Source organism: Coturnix japonica, chromosome 3 (genome assembly GCF_054131305.1).
Source record: "Coturnix japonica strain WE chromosome 3, WE-NBRP24, whole genome shotgun sequence".
In the NCBI taxonomy this organism is placed as follows: Eukaryota; Metazoa; Chordata; class Aves; order Galliformes; family Phasianidae; genus Coturnix; species Coturnix japonica.
In genome coordinates this window covers 36,444,635-36,464,248 of record NC_140665.1, presented here as the reverse complement: position 1 = coordinate 36,464,248, position 19,614 = coordinate 36,444,635, and the positions used below count along the sequence as shown (strand labels likewise).

The 19,614-nt window shown below is 34.0% G+C and overlaps 1 protein-coding gene across 12 annotated transcripts in view; it reads left to right on the top strand.

Annotated features, from left to right (window-relative positions):
- Positions 1–19,614, top strand: part of RYR2 (ryanodine receptor 2) — a 298,055-nt gene that overhangs the window by 170,049 nt on the left and 108,392 nt on the right. For all 12 annotated transcript variants that reach the window (XR_014944723.1, XR_014944724.1, XM_085543326.1 and 9 more), the window contains 12 exons: positions 3,196–3,355; positions 6,577–6,724; positions 9,194–9,402; positions 11,458–11,632; positions 13,713–13,921; positions 14,721–15,073; positions 15,463–15,577; positions 15,892–16,052; positions 16,732–16,891; positions 17,187–17,273; positions 17,818–18,044; positions 18,532–19,330. Coding sequence is in view for 10 of the 12 variants with exons in the window: in XM_085543326.1 (XP_085399452.1) it covers positions 3,196–3,355; positions 6,577–6,724; positions 9,194–9,402; positions 11,458–11,632; positions 13,713–13,921; positions 14,721–15,073; positions 15,463–15,577; positions 15,892–16,052; positions 16,732–16,891; positions 17,187–17,273; positions 17,818–18,044; positions 18,532–19,330 (2,803 nt within the window). In the remaining 2 variants the exon portion in view is untranslated. The remainder of the gene's footprint in view (positions 1–3,195; positions 3,356–6,576; positions 6,725–9,193; positions 9,403–11,457; positions 11,633–13,712; positions 13,922–14,720; positions 15,074–15,462; positions 15,578–15,891; positions 16,053–16,731; positions 16,892–17,186; positions 17,274–17,817; positions 18,045–18,531; positions 19,331–19,614) is intronic.

Sequence of the window (19,614 nt, the reverse complement as noted above, 5' to 3'; positions counted from 1 at the left end):
ACAAATGTGTAGTTTATAAGGCTGGATTGCTTTTGGTGTGTGTGAGATACCAACCTCAGACTAGAAGGGTTGCACATCTGCAGCTAAGGTAGATATAAACATAACAGTAGGTAGTGCATCAAAAGAAATTATTTTTAAAGGGAGATTTCCTGTATGTGTTAGTTCTGAGTCTGTAAATAATACAGATATATTTCCCAACACTTGCTCAACTTTCCTATGATTATTTATGGACAATTTTCATAACTGCCTCATGCAGAAATATTTTACTATTATGAAAGTCAAAATCAATAGATGTCACTTAAATGCAATTAGCTCAGCTGCTCTAATTCCTAACTGGCTTTTGCAACAGTAGTGTGTATATTCTTGTATTCCTTAACTCTACCTTCACTTGTGAAAACTTTTTTTGAAAATGCTTCTCTGAAATTTTCAGTCTTTATTTAATAAATTCTGAATACTTGTTATTTCTGTAGGGCATAAAAAAGTATAAATGAAATAGGAAAGAAAAAAAAAGGGTCAGTTTATTTATTTATTTATTTATTTTCCTACCCATGTAAATCAGCTCACTTAGAATGATGGAAATCTTTAAAGAATGCACATAGTATTTTTATTATTCTCACAAGTATCCATTGATACTTATCATTGATAAGTATACACTTATTCATTATAATGAATATCCATTTACATCTTGAAATAATGTGTATGCGTCTTCTGTGGCAAAATCCTTTGAGGCACCTGGTTCTTCTACTCTGCTATTACATTGAATTATCTGTACCTATCTTAACTATTCAAACACAGGAGAACAGTTACGTAGGGAAGTGTGACAAGAAGAATGTAATAATTGCCAATCTGATGAAAATGTTAATTCTGTATGATGCACTGTTTCCATTACTAACTGACATTATTACTAATCTCACTGAAGTGATTCAGAAGCTCCTGGAGGATGGATTAATTATTGATTAATTTTTTATATACATTTTCCAATTGGTGCTTATATGAATGTTTTTTAGATTTGGCTTCTCAAATTGATACAGCAGTCCTGAAGCATAAAAATAAAACAACAAAAAACAAAACAAAAAATAACCAACAAACTCAGTAGTTTTGAAGATGATTTAGCATTGTTTTTAAGATAACCTCGCTTGAATGTCTGCTTGTTTTCAGTTATTGCTTTCAATCACAGAAGATCGCTAACTAGGACTTATGAGGTATTAAAATATTGTGGAATATAAAACTGGATAAGTAACGTTGCTTTATGTAGATTTCTTTGTCTCTCCAAATAAATAAAATAGAAGAGAATACAGTGTTGTTTTGAACACTTTTAGACAGTTCTTTAAGGACCCAACATTTTAATGAGAGAACATTGTATTTCTGCCGCAGATCCCTGTTGTTATACGACTGAAGTAATGCTTTCTCTGTTTGCTTGAGGATAAATACTCAGGGATATTCAGGGTACATACACCTGCTCCACCATGGTTATTCCACAAGATTGAGGAGAAATCCCTTCTCCATCACTTGGAGCAGTTATTTTCCTATTTCTTTGATTAATATTTGTAGGGCTGGTTGTTTTTTTGTTTGTTTGTTTGTTTGTTTTTTCTTCCTCTTTTTCACCCGTTCCTCTCTGCCATGCAGAGTTTCACCCTCTTATTATTACTTTTTACTCTGTGTCCCACATCCAGTGTGTGGATACTGACACAATACTACCACTTTCTATCTTCCCTATGCTTTGCTATTCCTCACTTTCCTTACCTGTGTTTCTTCATTATTTGGTGCAGGGCTCACTAACCCACTCCAACTTTCTGGACTCAAAGGGTTATCTTCTTATGACTTTCAAAGTCTCATATTGCCTGCCACGTCTAGATAGTCCATCAGTTATCAGCACTGACCAGGTTTGCTTCTAGTTCTTGCCAGAATTTCTGTCTCTGTGTCTCTTGCTCTCCTTTTATTTATTATGCTGGTTTGACAAGGTCCTTAGATAATCTGACTGAGGATGAAATCTCATACCTACCTTCACCAGGTAGTGAGTCCAGCCAAATTTGTTATCTTTGACATCCTTGCCAGGTTCCTGTATGACTTTCTTTATGATTTCTTCCTTTTCCTGTTAGCACTTTTTGCACTAAAAAGGTTCTGCACCAAATACTCATGGAAGAGCAGACAGTATATTTCCACATGCCCTTATATGCATTACCTGATTGCAAAGAATCAAAGATTTGCAACCAGATCCATCTCCCTCTCTCTCTCTCTCTCTCTCTCTCTCTCTCTCTCTTTAATTTGAATGAGGGCAGAAATCAATTGCTGATCAGACTAAGAAATTTCTGTTCTTGTTGCTGGCATTACTACTGTTACTCTTATTTTAACATGTCTAAGCATACTCATTAAAAAGAATGAAAAACTTTTGAATCCTGAGCAAGTATCCCTTATTGAGAAAACTCTTTGTAAAGATAGTTGGGCTTAGAGGTATTTTGTGTGGGTAAATCCTGCAGCTGAAGTGTCTTAGCTTTTGGCTTTAAATTTGTCAAGTCCTAATAAGCTGCATGCATTAGCATATGTGTTGTATTCTTTAGTGAAGAAAACCTGGTCATAAGCTTAGTGATGACTAATTCTGTGGGAAGAACTTCATAAATGCAAACAACGCTTCATTCTTATTACTGCTAAAAGTAGGTAGGAAACTCTTCAAGTCATGCTTCAGTTTTAAATATTTGCTTCTAAGATTTAAAGGTTATCTAAGGATTGAGATATTATAAAAGAAAACTTAGAATAAAGAGAGTTCATGTAATCTTGAGTAAATCCATTTGACCTATTCTGTCTTACATCTTCTTATGTAATGGAGAATATTTTCTTCCATCAATAGGAGGTTTTTAGACTGCAATATTTATGAAGAGTTCAGAGGGAATAAATAACGTTCATATAAAAAGCATATGGATATGTAACATCTGAATCTACTCATTTAATGTGAGAAAGTACTTAAACACTTCAAAAATGTTTTTAGTGCAGATCATTTTGTGTAGCTTTCCTCGTTTCTGCATCTACTTCATCTCACCAAGATATAGTTACCTTAAAGAAAATATAACAATAAATGCCAGTACATTATTATTATTTACATTAAAAGACAGATTATTTGTATTGATATATTGCATGCACATAGCTTCTTTACTTTGCAGTTTCTCTTGCAAAATAACTTCAAGTTCTGTTTTTTGGCAGCTACCAGTTGTTGAGTGGATATAAGCCTGCTCCCATGGATCTGAGTTTCATCAAACTGACCCCCTCTCAAGAAGCTATGGTGGATAAATTAGCAGAGAATGCTCACAATGTGTGGGCAAGGGACCGAATCAGGCAAGGCTGGACCTATGGTATCCAGCAGGTCAGTACCATTTTCAGTCACTTGAAAAAACCACTTATCTATTGAGATATTTTACTGTTAATGGGTACGTAAAAGCAAGAGGAAACAGCTAATGAATGTTTGTCAGTCAAGATAGAAAATATATTCACTTCAAACAATCCTTCTGCTAAATCTTCTGGCAATGGGAATTTTATGAGCAGAACTAAAAAAAACCAAAAAACAAACAAACAAAAAAAAAATGGTCATGTATTCTTGTATTCTGTCTATATCTCTTGGTGAGAAAATTTCATGCAGGAATTTCTGAAGATGACAGTATTGACTTTCAGTAGGGGGATCATTAAATGTTGGTAATTCTGGAGTTTTCATGTTATTGCTTATTCTTGAAAAGAGTGTAAATGTCTTGTAGTCACTTTGCTAACATCTTTCTGGCAAAGGCTACGTTTAACTGAGAACAGGCAAATCAGTCTCCAAGTCCCAGTCCTTTACTTCTCTTGTATCAGTGCGTAGGAGAGCTATATGGTAGTTATTAGAATGTGTTGTAAGGGAATGGAATAAAAATTTTGCATGATGGATTGTTAACAACAAAACACATAATCTTTGTTTTCCTTAAAAAATATATTTAATATGTATTTGAGACTAATTTTTTTTTTTTTTTTATGTGGGGAAAGGCAGCGTTGCTTCTGTTAACAAGTATGTGGTGGCATATCACAGTGAAGTACACACTCTGGGGGGAAAAAATAAAAAAAGAAAAAGAAAAATGAAAAAAAAAACGTTTTCTGGATTTGCACTGTCCATATTTCCATATTTTCACCAAAAATGAAAAACGCTTTTTGGGGTTAAACTCTGTTTCCATCCCACGTACGATGTTTTTGTCAAAAATCCTTTTTATACGTTTCTGTTCAGCACATTTGATACTTTCAGAGACAGAAAACATTTTGACATTTTGAGACATTCTATTTGCAAAAACTTTGCATAAAAGAAATCTGATTTTTATGTATTTTAAATTACTTGCTTCAACTGATCCCATAGTGATTAAAGTACCTTTAAGGGGCAAAATATGTGCCACATAGCATTTCAGCACTGTCCATTGTAATATCTTTCTATGAAGCTATTATTTTGTTACTTTGTAAACTATTTAATAAATCCTTGTTCTGTTTCTGTTAAGGCAGATAGTGAGCCAGTGTTGTCTTTGCAGACTAAAACGTGCATAATACTCTCTACTATATAGATATTGAAGAGCTTTTGGTCTCGGTACAACACTTCTGCTTAAAATAGGATTAAATTTGTACCTATTTCTGCATCTTTAAAAAAAAGGAAGGTGGCCCTTTGAAGTGCTGTTAGCTTTCCTGATAGAATATTAATCATGAAAAGTGTTGAAAGTGACAGTTTTCTCCTCTGTTGTCAGCTAGTCAGAGAACATTAATTCGTACTGATCCCACTCTTTTAATCCTGTGTTTATGGAGGCACTGCACAATTTGCGTGTAGGACGAGAATCAGTTTTTCTCTGAATGCTCAAAATAAGTATGTCTACTACATTAAAAATGCACTTAATTTACACCATGTATCCTGTTTGTTGTTTTTTTTTTTTTTTTATTTTTTTTTTTAATAACCAGGTCCTGCTCTAAAAGAAACTAAAAGAAATCCTTCTGCTCTAATTCTTTACCGGGCTTAGCTGTACTTACTGATCAGTCTTACCCTACCATAACAAAGATAGTTACAGGCATTCAGTGAAGAACTTGGTTAATTTTAAAAATTAAAAAGTTAACAGCCCATGAAGATTATCACATTTAGGGTTGGAAATCTGATTAATTGGGTTACAAATTTTCAATTTTGCATACTTCTGCTTTAAATAACTGAATTAGTGTTGTATTTTTGTTTGTTTGTTTGTTTGTTTGTTTTGGATCTGATACATTCAAGCTGAAGACTTGTGTGTTTAATGCAAAACTATTGATGAGCATTTACTGTAGTGGTGCAGTGAGCAGTGTCAATTAGTTTCAACATGTTTGTGAACCTTAGGAAGCAGATAAGCAAGATTAGCGGTGTGATTCATTCCCCTATGCTTGGAAGATAAATTAGGGTAGTCTCATGTATAGGCAGATTGGTGATGTCCTTGAAAACTATCAATACCCTGTCCTATGGAAATAGATACTGTTGCTGATTTGCTCTTAATTCTTTTTCTCTTTTCAAATAATCAATTTTATTGTCTTCTACAGAAAAAAACAGAGAACTGAATTCCAAAAGTGCATACAGTATCCAGATATCAAGTGTCATTCATATCATTCATTAGAAGTGAACAGTGAAGAACAAAATAGCAAACTACCTCTTTCTGGGTGCAGTGCAAATATGCTTCTCTTTCAGTTGACATACTTAACAAATGGCAAACTGCTAGCTGCTGTCCACACTGCTCTGTGCTTTTTCTTGTCTCCAGCAAGGATTTATTTAAGGGCTACATGTTGTCATCCCATAAAATTACTGTGACATGTTACAATACTGTAATAAAGTAGCATGATGGTATGCTGTATAATACTATAAACTAATCATACAGGGCTGTGAAGCGGTTTTCTAATAGAAAGCAACTTTCAGAACTTTGAAAGTAGATGGAGAAATGCATGGAATCCATTATATGGATTAGATGATCTAGTAGTTCTGTTTCATCATGAATCCCTTGTGATTTGCTGATTATAAAATATGAAAAATAGAGGGATTTCATAAAGTAGTTCATATTTGACTCACTTTTTCCTGTTCTATAATCCTAGGGAAAAATGCCTTCCAAGTTCCATATATTTTCTTCCTCTAAATCCACCAGTACTTCTGAGGAATTTTTTATTTGCTAGTGGTAGCTGCCGTTTGTGCTTCACTACAAACAGCATTTATGTTCTGCTGCTGCAGAGCCAGCCAGCCAGCAGAGGGAGCACAAGTTAACTAATAAATCCTGTTCCTAGCACTGTCTTGACAGCTATTACAACACTGATCACAAAGAAGTATTTTTCAGTAGGACAGTGTAGTTGTATGGATTTTGACATTACATCTTATTGTAATTCCCAGACAATTTATTTCATTGATAAGACATTTTCCATAATAAGCTGATTGAAAAATAGCTCTGAAGAATGAAAGGATGCATTTGTGACTAAATCTTCACAGTTGTATGGAAAACATTCAGAACTAGAGTAAGTTTATCCATGAGCTTACAGTATGGCTTCACTTTTCTAAGACTGCTGATTGATTTTTTCATACTTGTACAGGATGTGAAAAATCGACGAAATCCTCGCCTTGTACCTTATGCCCTTTTGGATGATAGAACAAAGAAGTCAAATAAAGACAGTCTTCGGGAAGCAGTCCGCACCCTTCTAGGCTATGGCTACAATCTAGAAGCTCCTGACCAAGACCATGGTGAGTAATTTTGTTGTTCTGCTCTCTTTCTTTCATAAAGTGAGACTATTCCACTTTGCTACTTGATTTCTTGACCCAGTGGAACAATCTAAGTAGTTACAGTACCTCCAAAGCTAATAAGCCCCTTTTCTCTGACTTATGTTATTCATATTACCCTTTGAATATACATTCTTTATTGTTTACTTTTTCATTCTGTAGCATCAAATTGAGAGTTTTAAAATGCAAAAATATGTCATTTGATGTCAGTGGTACAATTTCTTTCTAATTCACACAATTGTTTTTGTTGTTGTTGTTGTTGCTTTGTTGTGTTTTTTTGACTTATAAGAGCAGTCAAAATTAAAAGCTTAAGTAAAATAAGCTTCCTTCCAAAATATGTACGTTGTCTAATCCTCAGAAGTTGCTATTAAATGACATTTTTTAAGTACAAACTCTAGCTATTGCCATGAATGCATAAAAAGGTGGAATTGCTGAACACGACCTGTTGCCTTGCAGATTATATTACCTTGGTGGCAAAATGCCATGTCCATTAAATCTGGTGTGTTTAGTCTGGAGAGCTTAAAGTTGGAATATAGTCTAAATTTTTCCCACACTTCTGCTGAGTGAAGGAAATGCTTCAGGAGGGAGAGCACAGCATTGCCCTGAGATGAGCTGGCTGTTGCAGGAGGTGGTTGACTCTTACGAAGATAAAGGAGCTCTCTCTAGATAGAGGGTGACAAGGAAAGCATTCTCCTTTCACACAGTCTTCTCCATATTCCACGAGCAATATCAGTCTCCTTTCCGTATTTATAGCTATGTGAACCAAATGTTCCTGTCTTCCCTCAGGAAAGATTGGGCTATAGAAAATCTTTTTTTTTTTTTTTAATTTTTTTTTTTTTTTTAAATTTTTCTATTTCTTAACTATGAAGAGGATCCTTGAGCTACCTCAGTACATACAGTTACTAATAAAATGAAAAAGATTAAGTTTGCAGTCCTTGCATCTGAAAGGTGTCATAAATCCTGTTGCAATATTCCAAGAGGAAAGGGCCTGCAGAACAGTGTATTCAAAGAAAGACTGGAATTGCATTCAGTTATGTTTTATATTTATTTGGGAAATTTGAGTTTGATAGATTATGAACATCTGTAGTACATCATGTCAAAAGAATCCCCATTTGTTAGCTAAAATCCATACTGTAATTAAATGATATGTAGAGCCATCTAGTGGTGTTCTCTATCTCCATTAATTAACTTTATTTTTAGCATTGAATTACAGCACTAAATGGCATAATTTTTATGCTTTATTGTAAATACTACTTACTGGCTACACACAGCAGCAGTATGTTTGGGATTGCTTAGAGTATAGCAAGCCTTAGGTTACTTAGAATCTAAAGAGATGATGAATTTTCACTTCCCATGTTTTATGTTGGTTAATCTCCTCAATAGAGGAAATATTGAGGGTCTTCAAAATTATTTTAAAACTTTCAGATTGAGTAGACCATTGAAGAGAAAATTTTACTGTAAAGGGATGATTGGTCAGAGAGCTCTGAGTTGCTTATAGGAAGAACACTGAATCTGGGACCACTGAGGTCAAGATTTTGAGTAAGATCTTAGGGATATGATTTTATAGGACATTCAAGATAACATTGGAACTTGTGGCTGAAAAAAAAATAAGAGTGAGGTTCTTAACATGGTTTAACCTTCTTAACCTTCCTTGCTCCAGACCTTCCCTCTTGTCTCAGAAGCTTAGGATTCCCAAATAGTCTTGCTAGTGAATACGGAGACAAAAAAGACATTGAGTTACACCAGCCTTTTCAGTCTCGTTTGTCACCTGATCCCCATGCCCAATTCAGTAAGTGGATTGAAGGTTCCTTAGGCTTCCTTATACTGATGTGTTTTTAGAATCTTTTTTTGACTTTCTATTCCTTACTAAGTGCCATGCCAGGTCAATATTGGCACTCTTACTTTACCCTGCAAAGCTAGACAGATACTCTGTATTATTTCTGGATTCCCTGGCCCTGAAGAAATGAAAGAACAGCAGAGGCTAGTAGCTGGAGGATTGGATGAGCCTTGGTAACATCTCTGTAACATACAAATGTGAGCACCTGACAAGGACCAAACCATTTTAGACTCACTATTAATATCTTTGTCACACCTGTTTTAACTTGCCTCTGGAATCCTATGTGAAAATCTGTGGACTGTATTTTGAAAAAGAGCAGGCACTCTTTTAAACCTCATGAATATATGTATTACATTCTTTCATGCCTGAAAGGTATTTGGATTACTGTTTCATTGCTTTACTGATGTGATAATAGGCCGTTTGTTCCTCAGGATTTTCTTTTGGTACTGCTTAATTCTTTTCAGCATGCTCTGAAGTCACATCTGTACATTTACTTGTTGCTTTAACTGCTTGCATTTTGTCAGTAGTTGGATGCAGTAATTTCTGCTTTTATTATTCTGTTTTTCCTTTAACTTTTTATTTTTTAAACCTCACAGCAACAAGACTGGATGTCAGCAATGGGATAATGGAAAAATTCCGGATCTTTCGCACAGAGAAAACTTATGCAGTGAAATCTGGAAAGTGGTACTTTGAGTTTGAGGCAGTTACAGCAGGAGACATGAGAGTTGGCTGGACAAGGCCTGGTTGTCTGCCAGATCAGGAACTTGGCTCAGATGAAGAAGCTTTTGTTTTTGATGGCTTTAAGGTTTGTTGATGTTTATCGATAATGAGTAACTGAAAAAGTCAAATTTACATCTTATTCTATGTGCAATACCCTCATTTTAATTGCTTCCTTTCATCTATGGTCTGTGACATTATTTCTCTGTCTCTTTGAGGGTCTGTGTGGAATGTGTAGAAATACAGAAATGCTTAATCTATAAATTAATATCATATAAGGAATTATCAGAATTATCAGAATTAATCAGTTCTAGAGTTCTTTTCAGTTTGCAAAAAGAATTTCACTAGCAAAATGCATATAAAGCACTGAAACAATGTTAATCAAATTCAAAATACTGGATGAGCTGTAGTTAGCTATGAATCATTTATTTAAATTTCAAGTCAACTCTTCCCTGTGTGAGAAATACCTGTTAGGGAATAATGATGATTAAGATTATTAACTGTAAGCATCTGAGGCAAACTTTGGTACAAGACATGTAATAGGACTATGAAGGGATTCAGTATAGGAATGAAACTGCCTAGTTTTTCATGGAAATCCTTGCTATTTAGGATAAATAAATTAGCAGTTTTTGCTCAAATCTTATTGTACACAAAGTGATGATGGAGTGGGAGCTATTGGTAATAGGTGAACAGTCGGACTGGATGATGTTTTAGGTCTTTTCCAACCTTGGTGATTCTATGATTCTATGACAGGATGAAATATAGTATTAAGAGGATGTAGGGAATGAAGTATTTTACGTTACTGATTTTTATCAGAATAGATTAAGTGATTTTTTTGAAATTTAATTTCATAATGAAGCCATATGATACCTCTATCCCTCTATCCAAATCATATAATTGCTATTAAGACTACTGATGACACCTATCTTAATGAAAATGTTTACTTTCCTTCTACCTGATGTTGGAATTATTTTTTTATTATTATTGTTACAGTACTTGATAGAATTTTACAGCTTGTTCATGGTCAAGCTCTCTAACTGTATTTTACTCATGTATTTTCTTTTTTTTAATTTTTTTATTTTTTATTTTTATTTTTTTTTTTCCTCATTGGTTTTGTTTTATAGAAGGAGATGCCCTAATAAGAAAACTGAAAAACTGGTTTTATAAAATGCCTATTTGGATTGTTAGCTATTGAATTTCTGTGTCTTAACTAAAGTAGTGGAGTAGTAGTTTGCTTTCTGCATCTTGGTTTTTGACTTTTAGATCTGAGTCCTCAAACATATTTTGTTGTCTCTGACTTTGGTGATTTCTGTGCTTGGTTCAAGAAGAGCTTCTTATTTTGACTTTCTAGAATACACAGGTTTGTTAGGATTTTGAGGACAGATACAGATGATAAAAATTTAGCAGTGATGGAATATATGAATCAGGAAGATATTTGTTATTAGCAGCTTTGTTGTATGAACATTTATAGTAGTTGTTATTAGATGTTCATTTATTTCAGTTTCAATCCAAGACCCCAACTAAAGCTACTGATCCAAAACCCTGCAGTCTTTGGTTTGGTCAGTCTTGCTATGCATTAATTATGCCCTGACCTGTGGTGGTATCTATGAGAAGCTTAGAGAGTTCTTCCCATCCACACAATTCCATTCCTTCCAAAATATGGTATGGCAGCAAGTTTAATTTACTTTATACACACCATTTATAGAATTATAAGTAAGCAATGAATTTATAGGCAACTAAGTTGAATAAAAGCCATATGTTTTTTATAAGTTCTTGTAACTGTTATGTAGTGTTATAATTGATAGTATGTTATTTTCATTATAAGCTTTTATGCAGCTTCTGCATAAAAATAAGCTGAGTTCTTACCTGTTATTAAAATACTGAAGTACGATTTGCCCTGTCAGATCACTTAGCAATATTTTGCAATACTGGTGTGAGAGATGTTTTACAGGAGATTACTTGTTGGATTTCCATTTTGAAAGTTAAATTGGAGTATTCACAGGCATTGTTTGGGAATGATATGCTGTGGAAGTGTTAATTTTAGTGCCATGTCATTAGAGGCAGATAATTATTAGTTGTACCACTGTGTGGGAGAAGACACATTGTCACTGTTATTTTTTGAAAATCTTCAAATTCCTTTCAGGCACAGCGGTGGCATCAAGGTAATGAGCATTTTGGCCGCTCCTGGTCAGCAGGAGATGTTGTTGGATGTATGGTGGACATGAATGAACACACTATGATGTTCACCTTAAATGGTGAAATCCTGCTTGATGACTCGGGTTCAGAACTTGCATTTAAGGATTTTGAGGTTGGTGATGGTAAGTACCATAATACACTGTGCTGTTAATGTAATTTTTGTTCCAGCTCCCTTTTAAGGTGGTGTGCTGCTTTTCATTTTCTTCTCTCACCATTTCTGTAAAGTTAAAATGTAACTATTTAGGATTGTTGTGTTAAATTGACATTTATTAACTGAAGACACAGTCCCTATTTCATATCTCTGTGGTTTTTGTTCTATTGTTAGAATTATGATGAGTTGCCCTTATGTGGAAGAAAAATGCTTTAAAACAGAGTAATAGCATTTTAAATGATTTAAATCTTTGATTTGTCTTTTTCAATTCAGAATTTCTGTTATGCTATGTACTGTGGATGCAGATCAAGTCTGAGTCACTTTGAGACACAGTGGTAGTGAAATTATCAGCAGTCACAAGATTCTGAAAATAAATTATTTTGGATTTTTTCACTCATTTTTTGAATATCTTGTAAACACATTTTATAAAAAAATATATATTTATTGTCACATGTTCAGTGTACAGTCCTAGTCCTTAAAATGTCTTCCTTGTTATATTTTGGTAATATTTTAAGAAAGCCAACAGCACTATTAGATTTGTCTCTTATGGCTTTTTCTGTGTGGCCTATTGGACGAACTTTTGTGTTTTACTGTTTGATTGGTGTTGGTCGTTTAGAAAGGTGTTGTACTAGTGATTTTTTCAGCTGTCTTTTATAATTAGACTTTCTGACCCCCATTTGCAGGAATGTGATTGGGGCTCTGAATTCATGAGCTTTAACACTTCATCTGCACTTTGTCAGTTTACAAAGTAATATAACTTTATAAATGTACATATTTTTCATGTATTTTATGCATCAGTTATATGTCTGTGTCTGAAAAAGAAAAATAATGAACAGTAAAAGCTTCCTATGATGTTTTGGGGTTATTGATCCCTATTCTCATGGGGAAAGATAAACATTGTATCTATAAATTAGGTATTTCTCTGGTGGAATTTTAACTACTTGGCTTTTTTCTGGGTTTCAAAGACAAAATCTAATCAGCTTCTTTCCTATACTGTATGGGGAGATAAAAGATTGCTGTTCCCTTATATAAAATATTTGATCTGTGCAGAAACATGAAAGATGTATTTACATAGACAAATGAAAAATACATAAATATGTAAGTATATAATATTTGTGTCAAGCTAATTGAATAGATCTTGATATTTCGTGTTCATAAAATGGAAAATATCTGGAGTTTAACTTACTATTTTTAAGCTTTGTTGTTACATTCTGCTAGTGCCTGGGCCAAATGAGCTGCGACCAATAATGGTAGAAGAAATAAATGAATTTCATAGTGATTTGAAACTTGAGGGGGGCAAAAAATAAGTAAAGGAGATTATTTAAAGACTGCAAAGGAATCACAAATGAATTTCCCTAGGGAAATAATAGGAAAGGAGATGCAGATACATGCAAATATGAAGTTGATTCAAAAGTAATGACAAATGAATAACAGAACACAAAACCCACCACCACCGAAAAAACACCTAATTTAAGTCCATTGAAGTAACATTATCACATTGTTAGTTCTAATTAACCAGTACCAGAGTGGTATGAATTTTTAAAATTAATTAATATATATATTTCTTTTAATGTACAGCATGCTGCTGATGCATTTCTTCTTCTTCTTCTTTTTTTTTTTTTTTTTTTTTTTTCCCCACTGATGTAACTGTATGGACAAGAAACATTGCTTTGGTAGTAATTTTTCAGTTTCTCTCAATATACCATAGCTACTGGTATTTTATGAGTAATATAAAAAAATATTAGATTTGCGAGTAAAATTGTCGATGCCTTACCATCTTAGCAGAGAAGAGTACTTGATGAAGTACTCCTAGTTTCCTGTGTGGTGAATCAACAGTTGCATGAAGAGATTATTGGATAATAGCTTTATATCTAAAATTATATCTGAGATATGGTACTTGACATATAGGAGGTGATGTGCTACAGGTTACTGCTCGCTTTTTTATTGTTTGGATTTGTGCCTTTTTAAAATTACATTTAATTGTTTTATGGAAGTGAAAAATTATCTGTTTGTAATATATACAACTTGCATTTCTTTCTTCATCTTTTTAGGATTTCTACCTGTGTGTAGCCTGGGCCCATCTCAAGTGGGAAGAATGAACTTTGGAAAAGATGTCAGCACTCTAAAATATTTCACTATCTGTGGATTACAGGAAGGGTATGAACCCTTTGCTGTTAATACAAACAGAGACATTACCATTTGGCTCAGTAAAAGGCTCCCTCAGTTTCTACCAGTTCCGCAAAATCATGAACATATTGAGGTCTGTGATTCTTTTAAAATGTTTCTGAACACTTCTTCTATGAGTCTGTTTTACTTAACATTTCTACTTTTGCACTTGTAGACAAGATTTCTAATTTGGTATGTTGTCCCAGTTCTGTACAAGCCTTGCATCTCTTACAAGTTTATTACATTCAGTGGACTTGATTGATAGTATTTCTTAATCCACAAAATCTGTCATGTGTAAACCTGAGTTTCTTAAATACAAATTCTGCAAGATGGGCTCCTTGAGCAAAAAGTGAGAAAGTTCCAGAAAGTAGGTGTTTCTGCTAAATGAATACCCTTTGTTCTGATATATATGCTTTATAATGTGATTTTCCATTGCTAATTGGGTTTTATCTTAATAAATATTTATTAGTTAGTTGGTTAACATTTATGCCCCAGTGTTATGCATCTTGATGAAACTGAATTTGTCTTTTTATCATGAAATCCTTGATGATGAATTGATGAAATTGCAGCCAATGAGTATCACCCTTTTGTTTTTTAAGAAAAAAAATCTGTGTTCTTCATCATGCATATGTTTGTTGTGATTTGTTATTATTGTTGGAAATGTTGGACTTATGAACAGTCCCTCTTAAGTATTTTGTGTTGTAATGAAGGAAAAACTCAAGGTATTCATTTCCCCTTGAAATGGGAGTGCATAACCTCAATTCTTTTTACTGTTAACTGTGTATGGTTGCAAACTTTGCATGTCAAAAGTGCGTACTCTAGACACAAGAATTGAATGCTTAACCAGGGGAAATGCATCAGCTTCAAAGCAACTGCATTTTTACATTTGATAGGTGATGAGAATTGATGGAACCATAGACACTTGTCCTTGCCTGAAGGTCACACAGAAGTCCTTTGGTTCACAGAACAGTAAAACAGACGTCATGTTTTTTCGATTAAGTATGCCCATTGAATGTGCTGAGGTGTTCTCCAGAACAGCTGCAGGAGGGTTACCAGGCACAGGTCTTTTTGGCCCGAAGAATGATTTGGACGATTATGATGCTGATTCTGATTTTGAGGTTCTAATGAAAACTGCTCATGGTCATCTAGCGGCTGACCGGACAGAAAGAGAAAAAGATGCCACAAAACCAGAGTTAAATAACCATAAGGATTATGTTCAAGAAAAACCTTCACGTCTTAAACAAAGGTTTGTAGCGCATTAAATTTTTCTTTTTCTTTTCTTGCTCTTCACTGAACAAAATGCCAATTGGATCTGTTGAGATTTTTCCCTAATTATGTCTTGCATTTAAATATCAACTCAGTAAGAGGAAAAACTAACGTTCATATACATATGTTGCTTCATAAGCAAGGTGTAGATTAAAAAGCATAAACTGTTGCTTTTTTTTTGCTTGTTTATTGTTGTGTTTTTTTCCCCCCCAGCTGTTAGGGACCAATTGTTTAGTTTATTTTTAATGCTTTTATGATCATTACATGAAATGCACTATCGGAACAGTATTAGTACAAAAATGCTGTATATATATACTGATCTATTGAACTTCTAATATATATATTTTGATTTTACTTATTTTATTGCAGATTTATGCTTAGGAGGACAAAACCAGATTATAGTACAAGCCATTCTGCAAGGCTTACTGAGGATGTGCTAGCAGATGAAAGGGATGACTATGAATATTTAATGCAAACGTCTACGGTATGGTAACAAAGGATTTGTATTTTAGACTTCTGTATAACTACATGTCCTTGTAAGAGATTCAGAAACTAATTTTTGGGCATGCATTTAATATTTGTTTTGGTTTGACTTGACTGTCAATTTAAGACATTGTTCATAGAGAAAACCATAAATTAATTTATGTTTTCATTAACTTGAGTGTGCTTATTCTCTTTTTAAAGAGATGACTTTTTTTTTTTTTTTTTTTTTTTTTTTTGGATTTTAGAATAACTAAACGTGAAACAAAGTGATATATCAGTAAACCAAATACTGATACTTGCTCTTTTTATTGATAGTACTATTATTCAGTGAGAATATTTCCTGGTCAAGAACCTGCTAATGTTTGGGTGGGTTGGATTACATCTGACTTTCATCAGTATGACACAAGCTTTGACTTGGACAGAGTGCGTACAGTTACAGTAACTCTGGGAGATGAAAAAGGAAAGGTCCATGAGAGGTTAGTTACAATTTTCTTAAAAGGATACTGATTTTATCATCCATAAAGGTATTTAACAATTTATAAGCTATAAATACACTGAATTTAATGTAACTGAGTTGATGGGGGCTTTTTTATTGTTGCCTTTTTTTCTTTTAACTTTATGGAGTTCTATTGCTTGTGAGGAAATGGAGGAATAATGGTCTAATCAAATCAATAGACACTGAAAAGTAGAAGAGTAATGTGGCTTTTATATGTAGTTTGAGTCATTCAGACAATGTTCCTGTTACTTCAGGCTTTTGAAGTGATACAAAGTAAAGCAAAATGGCCTTATTTTTGGATTATTTATTTTGATTTTGAGAAAGTAAGAATTAGTATCAATATGCCTCTCAGCATTTCAGCTTGTGTTCTGTATCAGAAACTGTTACACCTAACAGTTTGCAGTGAACTGAACAATTTAAACCATGAATTTTCAAAATTAATTTTGTCTCCTGAAATTTTAGAACAGATTTGAGCTCCTTCATGTTTTGTCATCTTCATTTTAATAATCAAGTGAAATTTCGATTGAATTTTGGCTTTGATTTGAGTGGCTGCTCTTTTCTGCTGTTTCTTGATTATATGGCTATAAAGTTCTTCTTAGGCCGAAGGATCTATAGTCTGTATCTCCATCTATAGATTTATTTGTTTTTTTGACATTCAGCATAAAACGCAGCAACTGCTATATGGTATGCGCTGGAGAGAGCATGAGCCCTGGGCAAGGACGTAATAATAATGGTCTGGAGATTGGTTGCTTAGTTGATGCTGCCAGTGGCCTGCTGACCTTCACGGCTAATGGCAAAGAACTGGGCACATACTATCAGGTCAGTATTTTTCGATGGTATCTTAGAAACTAAGTCCTCAGATTGCATTTTATTAGACAGTTTGTTACTAGATCGGAAGAAAAAGTAATTACCATTGTTGAAATAGTCATTTTCCCCTTCTATTTGTGTTTTTTGGAGTTTTATTTGAAGATTTTCATTTGCTGACTTTCAATATAGGGTTTTTTGTTTTTGTTTTTTTTTGTTTTGTTTTGTTTTTCCTGATATATATAAGTACTTAGATATAACAGTTTTTGTTTTCTTAAGTAATTAAATGCTTTTGATTTTTTTGTTGTAGGTTGAACCAAGTACAAAGTTATTTCCTGCTGTATTTGCTCAAGCTACAAGTCCCAATGTTTTCCAGTTTGAGTTGGGTAGAATAAAGGTAAATAATGTTAGGATTCTGGTTTGTCGTGTTTTTTGCAGGTTTAGAAATAAAAAGTATATCAGATTCTATTTTCTGCTTTTTTTTTTTTTCATAAATGTTTCATTCAGTGTGTTCATGATATTGAGCTGATATTTATTATTCTGAGTGTTTACTCTGCTGTTATTTCTATTCTTAATTCGTTCATTTAAAATATAGTACATTAGATGAAAAGGACTAACTGATTAGCTTTGGAAGAAGATATTGCAGAGTCCTGTTGATGTTTCTAAATCTCATCCTTCATGATGAAGTGAAATCACTTGGATCAGGAAGGCAGATATTTTATTCTGTAAACAGAAAATGACCAATCTTATCTGCAGGTTAGGTTGGAGGAGTTATGTTAGGAGTCTTAGAAGAGTTTTGAGTTACCAACTGACTATACAAGATAATGAAAATTTCATGTTGCACTGTACTATATGTTGAATACATTTCTTGAGAAATATTATGTATTCCTTGTTTGGTAAAGATGATGAAACTAATCGTCTCTTATATTGGAATTCTCTAGAATGTAATGCCATTATCTGCTGGTTTATTCAAAAGTGAACACAAAAACCCAGTCTCCCAGTGTCCTCCACGTCTCCATGTCCAGTTTCTGACTCATGTGCTTTGGAGTAGAGTGCCAAACCACTTCTTGAAAGTTGATGTGTCTAGGATCAGCGAACGTCAAGGCTGGATGATACAGTGTCTGAATCCTTTGCAGTTCATGGCTCTTCACATTCCTGAAGAAAACAGGTTAACATTGTTTACGTGAATATGTTTGTCTGGGTTAAATTGTGGATATGATGTTAGACATGTAATAAAGTTTTCTGGAAGAGAAGCCCAAGTCTTTCTTTTTTCTCATTATTTACTGTTATAAATACAGAGGAGGAAAAAAAAAAAAAAAAAAAAGTGTTTTGATTTTAGATAATAATAATTTTTTTTCCTGATTTTATTTTTCAATGTTTTAAACCATAAATCTTTCTAGTTTTCCTCCAAAATCTTTAACAGATTGTGTAGTTATTCAACTTAGAAGTAATATTGTTTATAAATTATTAAAGATAATCTGCAACGTAGGCAAAGACCCATTTTCCTTCTCAGATTTACAGCATATTAGGAAAGTTGGAAAGTGAATTATTCCAACCCTATAAATGATACTGTGCTAATGATTTCCAAAGGAAGAATTCATTCTCTTAAGTGAGTTTTTGTACTGAAATATACTGTATTGCTCTTTTCTCTGCAGAACAATTGATATTTTGGAGCTGACAGAACAGGAAGAACTGCTGAAATTTCACTACCATACTCTCCGATTGTATTCAGCTGTGTGTGCTTTAGGGAACAACCGAGTGGCCCATGCTATGTGTAGCCATGTGGATGAATCTCAGCTTCTATATGCAATTGAGAATAAATATATGCCAGGATTATTACGTGCGGGATATTATGACTTACTCATAGACATTCATCTCAATACCTATGCAACTGCCAGGTTAATGATGAATAATGAATTTATTGTTCCAATGACTGATGAGACCAAGAGTATTACCTTGTTTCCTGATGAAAACAAGAAACATGGCCTCCCTGGTATAGGACTCAGCACTTCCTTAAGGCCAAGAATGCAGTTCTCCTCACCGAGTTTTGTAAGCATTAACAGTGAATGCTTTCAGTTCAGTCCTGAATTCCCGCTAGAAATCTTAAAGGCCAAAACAATAGAGATGCTGACTGAAGCTGTTCAGGAGGGCAGCCTCCATGTCAGAGACCCAGTTGGAGGTTCGACAGAATTTTTGTTTGTCCCTCTCATCAAGCTCTTTTACACCCTCCTAATTATGGGAATCTTCCACAACGCAGATCTGAAACACATCTTGCAGTTGATTGAGCCACGTGTTTTCAAAGAAGCTGCGAGTCTGGAGGAGGAAAAGGAACTCTCAGAGAAGGACCTGAGTTCGAATGAGCTCAAGTCAGAAGGAGAGGAAGAAACGAGAGGGGAGCAAGTGCCAAAGGAAGGACTCCTTCAGATGAAACTTCCTGAACCTGTTAAACTACAGGTAACTGCTGTGTTAATGGTTGTTCATGTTTCTCAGCTCCCTGTTTCTTTCCCTGGTAATTTACATTTCAAGGAATAGAGCAATCTAATGGTGGTTAAATAGAGAATTTATTTCCTCAAAGGAAATGACAAGATTTATTATCTTTCTGATTTCATGAACTTATTCACAGTGGATCAAACATCTGTTTTGTGAAATGGAATTACTTTCTTAATGAAGTCAACAGGGATTTCTTCATGTTTGTTCATTCAGACAGAAAAGAAGTGCATGTGCGACAAGGTGTAAAT